Source organism: Lasioglossum baleicum, unplaced genomic scaffold, assembly GCF_051020765.1.
Source record: "Lasioglossum baleicum unplaced genomic scaffold, iyLasBale1 scaffold0031, whole genome shotgun sequence".
Classification (NCBI taxonomy): domain Eukaryota; kingdom Metazoa; phylum Arthropoda; class Insecta; order Hymenoptera; family Halictidae; genus Lasioglossum; species Lasioglossum baleicum.
In genome coordinates this window covers 497229-504693 of record NW_027469091.1, presented here as the reverse complement: position 1 = coordinate 504693, position 7465 = coordinate 497229, and the positions used below count along the sequence as shown (strand labels likewise).

At 44.3% G+C, this 7465-nt stretch overlaps 1 protein-coding gene across 1 annotated transcript; it reads right to left on the bottom strand.

The window, feature by feature from the left end:
- Positions 1-1121: 1121 nt before the first annotated feature.
- Positions 1122-6509, bottom strand: LOC143219487 (uncharacterized). Its single transcript, XM_076445435.1, has 3 exons — positions 5415-6509; positions 5097-5166; positions 1122-5038 (listed from the first exon to the last, which is right to left on the bottom strand). The coding sequence occupies exons 1-3, from the start codon at positions 6507-6509 to the stop codon at positions 1122-1124; spliced, it is 5082 nt and encodes a 1693-aa protein (XP_076301550.1).
- Between the last annotated feature and the right edge of the window lie 956 nt (positions 6510-7465).

Here is a 7465-nt window from a genome sequence, read left to right as displayed (position 1 = left end):
TTCAAAAAATCGTAGTGTTTTGTGGGAAATAAAATGTTCAATTCCTTTACCAGTATAGTTTTTTAAGTCTTCACGAGTTATTTTCACTTCCCGTTATCCGATCGATTTCAAATTTTGCACACATTATTTTTGCGTCAAGTGTCACAATTCTAGGGGGTGTCCCGAAAAAATTCGACAAAATAATTTTCACCAAGTATAACTAAGATCCACCCTGCTGCACAAACTTACCTCCATGAGTCGCGCGAATCGTACGATCCACGCGATTGTTCTGCTTCGCTTCCGATCGCACGCGATTAGAATCGAGGAGATTTCAGTCGAGCCGATTTCAATCGACCGCGAATCGACCCATGTGCGGCTCTCCATTAATTCACATTGTAAGTCAAGTGGAGGTGTTGCTTACTGACTGTTCATAAGTTTTTATTTAAACAATCCTCGGGTACAATTATTCTTATTCTAACGCTCCGCACAGTCAACTTACTATATTTATACTCCGCCCCACTCTTCCTCTCTTAGAAGTGGGGCAATTTTCGGCTGAGCCCCCTCTCTCCGGCCTCGCCTGGCTAACGGCCCCGGTTCGATCCTTACGATCTTACCGTGCTCGTGGACCTGGTTTCGGAGGGGGTGATCACAACCTCCTCCCGGTCTACCGGGCCTAGGCTGTTGTCAATAACAACCTTACCCGTGGCACTTTCAGGGGTTTCCGACCATGTGGCGGTCCCCATACAATACGCGATGCCGGCGAGAGTGTTTTTATAACGTTTTGATTCGACACTATCAAGCGTACCTCCCTTTCTACACACTTTCACACATAACAACACTCTATACATTTACAGATTTATCATTATACCATTCCATATTTGAACGCAATTTACAATACCTCCGCATCGTACCATCGCTACTACAATCTTAACTTTATGCACGCTATTAGTTTATTTCAATATTTGTTCGACATACATATACGTAGTTCGCTTCTTACATTTTACACAGATATTTTGCACGAAGAGAGGACATTTTAACCGTAACCAAATTAATCTATTGATTCGCAACACACACACACAACTTAAACCGAATTATACAAAAAATAAACAATGGGTCCGTAACATCCTCCCCCTCGTACAAATTCACGGATTTTGTACTTCGTCTATACTTAGTAACTTAATAAGTTTATGCGTCGGCCGCGTAAAGATTCCCCATGGAGTATGTACTTTTACGACTCGTACTCCACCATCCGACCCAGGAAACACATCAGTAATAGTTCCCTTTTTCCACTCGTTGCGTGGTGCTAGCATATCGATTATTAATACAAGGTCTCCTTGTTTCAACGGGTCCCTTTTTTCGGTCCATTTTGGTCGATTTATTATACACGGTAAATATTCGCGCAACCATCGTTTCCAAAATGCGTCCGCGAAATGTTGCGCTGTTCGCCATTGCTTTCTCAAACATGTATCGTGAGCTTCGTATCGACCCAACCTCAAGTTTCCTGACGAGGTGCCAATTAGAAAATGGTTTGGCGTGAGTGCCTCCTTATCCCTCGGATCTACGGAAACGTGCGTTAACGGTCGCGAGTTCACGGTATGTTCTATCTCAGTTAACAGTGTATGCAAAGTTTCTTCCGTTGGCGCCTGTTCGCGTAAAACTACGTGCAACGCAGTTTTTACCGATCTAATTAAACGTTCCCATACTCCTCCCATGTGGGGGGCATCCGGGGGGTTGAAGACCCATTTGATTTTCTTTGCTAACGCGTATTCTTGTTGTTTTTCTTTGTCAATTTTGGCGATCGCTTCTTTGATTTCTCTACTCGCGCCCTTAAAATTGGTTCCATTATCACTGTAAACGATAGTGGGGGTACCTCTACGGGCAGCTAGGCGCTGTAACGCCATTATTGCAGAGCTTGCATTTAGACTGCAGGCCAGTTCTATGTGTATGGCTCTCGTAGTTAAACATGTAAAGAGGACTCCCCAACGTTTTTCCCTACGTCGACCAATTTTAACGAACATAGGACCGAAATAATCGATTCCACACTGACTGAAAGGTCTTTGTCTGTAGGCCAATCGCCCCGTGGGTAAAGTAGACATGACCGGAGGTTGAGGTCTAGCACGATGTAAACGGCATGTTACACATCTATGTGCGACCGAACGCAAGATCTTCCTCAATCCGATTATATAAAAGATTTGACGAAGCTCATTAACAACTGTGTTATTGCTTGCGTGATAATAACGTCTATGATACTCTTTTACTAACATTTTAGTCGCGATGTGCTTACCATCGAGTATAATCGGGTAATTATTAAACTCAACTTCGTGTATATTGACAGCCCGACCGCTTGCTCTTAGAATTCTGTCCTCATCTAAATACGGTTTTAAACTTGCTAATTTACTAGCTTTAGGAACGTCTTTACCTTTTTCAATAGCAGCTATTTCTTTTCCAAAATGCTCGGCCTGTATTACGCGAAACCAATACCGTTCTGCGTTCGCGATATTGTCTACGGTCATCCCTGTTCGAGATTTTCCTCTCCACTGGTCCACTGCCGCTTGCACACGTCTAGCTATCACTAACAAACCTTGCCACCCCAAAATTCTTATTAACAACGGAAATTCGAACGATGGTTGTAAATCTACTGTATATACAAAGGTTTTACGTAACTCCATTTCATCTATTGTTTTCTTACTCACTTCATTGAGCGGTTTTTCTATTGGCCATTGAGTCTCCGGCTTTTGTAAATATTCGGGACCAACGTGCCAACGTGTAATTGCGCCAGGCGTGTTACTTGACCATCGCGTCGCGTGGTCTGCCGGGTTTTGACCCGATGGGACCCATCGCCATTCCGAACCTTCTGTTATTTCATCAATCTCTCCCAGTCTCTGCGCCACGAAGACTTGCCGAGTTCGCGGTTCCCCTTTTATCCACCTAATGACGGTGATTGAATCTGACCATAAATAACGTTGTTGAAACTTAATATCTAGTTCTTCGGTAATCGTTTTGGCTAACCTCGAACCGAGTAACGCCGCCTGTAACTCTAAGCGGGGAACGGAAAGCGGTTTCAAAGGGGCAACTCTCGATTTCGCCATGATCAATTTTACGTTTGCCGGGCCATTTTCTATTTCTAATCTTATGTACGCCGCCGCGGCATACGCCTCTAAACTCGCGTCACAAAAAACATGCAACTGAGCTTTGGAATGCACGTAGGAGGTTGGAATAAGGCAACGCGGAATACGGCTTTCGCGTATATCATTTAACGTCTGTAGCCATGTCCGCCTATTCTCATTCTCTTCGTCGCGCAACGGGTTATCCCATCCTATTCCACTACGCCAGACTTTTTGCATTAGTAGTTTCGATTTAGTAGTAAATGGAATTAGAAGGCCGAGGGGGTCAAAAATCGACATAATAATGCGCAAATATTCTCGTTTCGTCGGTTTTCTGAGTCCTCGAGTTACTTCTGTGGGAATTTTTTCCATGTCTACTTTAAAACATAGTTCATCTGTTTTCGTATCCCAATAGAGTCCTAGTACCTTTTCTCCCCCTCGTTCGCAGAGTCGCGTTTCTTCCCTATTACCGGTTGACTCTACCCCAGATAAGGTTCGTGTTACGGTGTTATCATTACTCGTCCAGCCGTACATTTCAAAGTTCGCGCGAGCGTTAATTTTTATGACGTCCCGAGCGAGATTTATTGTCTCTTGCGTTGATTTTCTACTGATCAGATAGTCGTCCATGTAACTATTTTTTATTATGCTTTTTGTCGCGTCGGGTTTCGAATAACTATACTCTTTGGCATTACGATTTTTAATATACATCGCACTACTGGGCGATGATTTTGCCCCGAAAATCAAAGACGTCATCGCGTATACCTCGGGCTCTTTTGTACGATCGCTACCGCGCCATAAGAATCGTTGCGCGTCGCGGTCCTCTTTTCTAATTTTTACCCGTAAAAACATATCTTTGATATCCGCTTTACACGCAACTGCGTATTGACAAAAGCGTAATAACACGCCAGGTAATGGCTGCAATAAATCCGGGCCTGTTTCGAGTTGATCGTTTAGACAATAACCCGCGGTTTTAGCAGCTGCGTCGAACACTAATCTTAACTTGCCTGGTTTACTTGGCCTTTGTACACCGAAGTGTGGTAGGTACCAAACACGCTTGGCTTCAACGTTTTTTTTCTCTATTTTTTCCGCGTACCCGTCCCTAATGAAACGATTCATTTCTTGATAATACAACTTCGCGTATGATGGGTCTCGATCCAATCTCTTTTCTAATGAAAAAAGTCTTTTCCGCGCTGTTGCGAAACTGTTGATGTTAAGAATACAATTTGACTTCCACAATAATCCCGTTTCCCACACGTTTCCCGTGTAACGGCTCGTTTCCTCCAACGTCCCTTGGGCGTGATCATGGATATTTCTAGGTTTGGTGTCAACACGCACCCCAAAATCGTCCAACTGAAAATAAAGTTTTACTAAATCGCTGAGTTTCTTGCAGCTTTCGCGCTCTTCGGAATTCATTTCTTCATCCGAGTTTACAAAACATACTGAAACTTTTCGTTTGAATTCTGTACATAATTTTGTGGTGCCGTGCATCACCCAACCCAATAGAGTGCGTGATATTGCTAAATCGTGACCTCTTACTCCGCGAAATTCTCGAGTAACTATTAAACGCCAGTTGTCCTGGCCTAAAAGTATTTGTGGTCGTACTTTTTCGTACGCCTCTAGATTAATATGTTCTGTCTCGCTGACTAGCTTCACGAGACACTCTGGAAGAGATTGATGAGGAAGATTCAAATTCTGCACAGTTAACGCGTGATTGATATCATAGGAATCGAACGCTCCTTGCACAGTGACATTGATTTTTTCGCTACTCGATACCACTAATTCGCGATCGTTCACCCCTTTTAGCGCGAGATTTATTTTTGGTCCTTTCCCGCCTATTGACCGCGTCAATTTTTTATCGATTAATGTAATCGTCGAGCCCTCATCTAATAACGCGTACGTATCCCTCTTACTTGTCGGTCCAGAGACACGCACAGGTAATATTTTTAAGAATGTGCCTGTTGGAACATGTCAACTTTTCTCCGCGTTGTCGGTTGTCGTCGCAGCGACTCCTACCTCCTCTGACGACCTCATCGTAGACCTTGTGGCTCTTTCTTCTAACCTTTCCGCCCGCGTTCCCGAGCTTCTTATATGCAGGAGTTTATGATGACGCGCACGGCATATAGAACATCCTGCTCGTTTACAATCATTTCGCAAGTGACCGCGTCCCAGGCAATTAATACATAATCGCAATTTTCTTACTAACCGCCAACGAAGGTTTACCGGCTCCCGGAGGAATCGTGTGCAAGCAACAGATATATGGTTAAATCGTTGACAAAACGCGCAACCGTTCGAATCCCTATTCGTTCCCCTCTCTGTCGTGTTTTCGCGTACTTCGCTCGCGACCGCGTAAACCGTTCCCGACTTTGTACATCGCGATTTTCTTGTTGAAGTTCTAAGAGACGACTCTGTATTTGCACTGGACGGCGCAAGATCAAGAATACCAACCGATGCTGCTAATTCAGCCTCTTTATAAATGAAATCGGTGATCTTCTCTAAGACCGTTTTTTCTGGGGGTGCTGTTGCTGCGTATCTATTGAACGCATACGTTAAGGCTGGTGGAAGTTTGCTCACGACGCTCTTTATTAATTCGACACTATGCAAGTGACCTATGGCTTCCAATGATTTGAAAGCCGCAACAGCACCCTTTAACTTAATGGCAAATTGCGTTAAGTTCATTTTTCCGGCGTCTAGGTAAGGTAGGTTTTTTATTTCCTTCGAGATTTTCTCAGCAACGACATTCTTGTTCCCGTATAGAAGGTCTAGAGTTTGAATAATCTCTTTTGCCCCGCCATTTGTCGCGAGTAAACCACTTACGGCTTCACGCGCGTCGCCCTTCAATGCGTTGAACAATCGCGCAATATTTTCGCGTTCGCTAAAGTTACCGAGTTGAGTCGTTAATTCGTACGCTCCTTTAAAGTGGAGCCACTCTATTGGATCACCAGAAAAGACCGGTAACGATTTCGCCGTAGTTAATCGATTAACGAAATGGGGGTTTCCTCCCCCCATTGCGGATTCTCTTACGGTCTGCAATGTTCTTTCAATGGCTTCCGATAAACGCGTCGCCGTATCTGTCGCGGCTTGTGTATTCGAAAAATCGGTTGATCTCACCAATCGCGGAGTGTTGTGATGATACGCGTGGATTCGTTGACTCTCGTTGTCCTCGACGTCTGCTGGTTCAACGGCGGCTCCTGGGGATGCTCCTCTTATCCTCAAACTCGTTGACTCTGCATCCCTTTCGACTCCTTGCCGGTGTTGACGGCGTACCATCGATATCCCACTCGGTCCTGGCTCCGGGCTATCTGGATCCTGAGGCGAAGTCCTTGGATGGGATGATTCAGCAACTGTTGTCTTTGTTTTACGTCCTCTCCTAACTGGTGGTTGAGACTCGTCCGTCTCCACTGGACATCTCTTTCTCTTTTGAGGCATCTCCAATCAATGAAATGAGAAAGCTTATATCGTATGATTACCCGAAATGAGTCCCGGGTTTCGGCACCAGTTTGTTGCTTACTGACTGTTCATAAGTTTTTATTTAAACAATCCTCGGGTACAATTATTCTTATTCTAACGCTCCGCACAGTCAACTTACTATATTTATACTCCGCCCCACTCTTCCTCTCTTAGAAGTGGGGCAATTTTCGGCTGAGCCCCCTCTCTCCGGCCTCGCCTGGCTAACGGCCCCGGTTCGATCCTTACGATCTTACCGTGCTCGTGGACCTGGTTTCGGAGGGGGTGATCACAACCCCCTCCCGGTCTACCGGGCCTAGGCTGTTGTCAATAACAACCTTACCCGTGGCACTTTCAGGGGTTTCCGACCATGTGGCGGTCCCCATACAATACGCGATGCCGGCGAGAGTGTTTTTATAACGTTTTGATTCGACACTATCAAGCGTACCTCCCTTTCTACACACTTTCACACATAACAACACTCTATACATTTACAGATTTATCATTATACCATTCCATATTTGAACGCAATTTACAATACCTCCGCATCGTACCATCGGTACTACAATCTTAACTTTATGCACGCTATTAGTTTATTTCAATATTTGTTCGACATACATATACGTAGTTCGCTTCTTACATTTTACACAGATATTTTGCACGAAGAGAGGACATTTTAACCGTAACCAAATTAATCTATTGATTCGCAACACACACACACAACTTAAACCGAATTATACAAAAAATAAACAATGGGTCCGTAACAGGAGGGGAGAGTCGCATGCGACTGGATCGCGTCGACCAAATCGACGATCGACCCGTATGTGGACGGCCTAAAGCTAAAACACCATTATATCGCTGGTGTGTGACGTTGACGTTTATTATTAATTTTCTCGCTATTGTGACGAGATGTCTTGAGAATTATAATAATTTAAATT

Bases quoted from the DNA above. Each gene is read 5' to 3' on its own strand.
- LOC143219487 (XM_076445435.1), bottom strand. From the start codon at position 6,509: ATGCCTCAAAAGAGAAAGAGATGTCCAGTGGAGACGGACGAGTCTCAA. The intron at 5,167-5,414 runs GTACGCGAAAAC...CCTGCATATAAG, and splicing joins TTTACGCGGTCGCGAGCGAA to AAGCTCGGGAACGCGGGCGG. The intron at 5,039-5,096 runs GTAGGAGTCGCT...ATGTTCCAACAG, and splicing joins CGATGAGGTCGTCAGAGGAG to GCACATTCTTAAAAATATTA.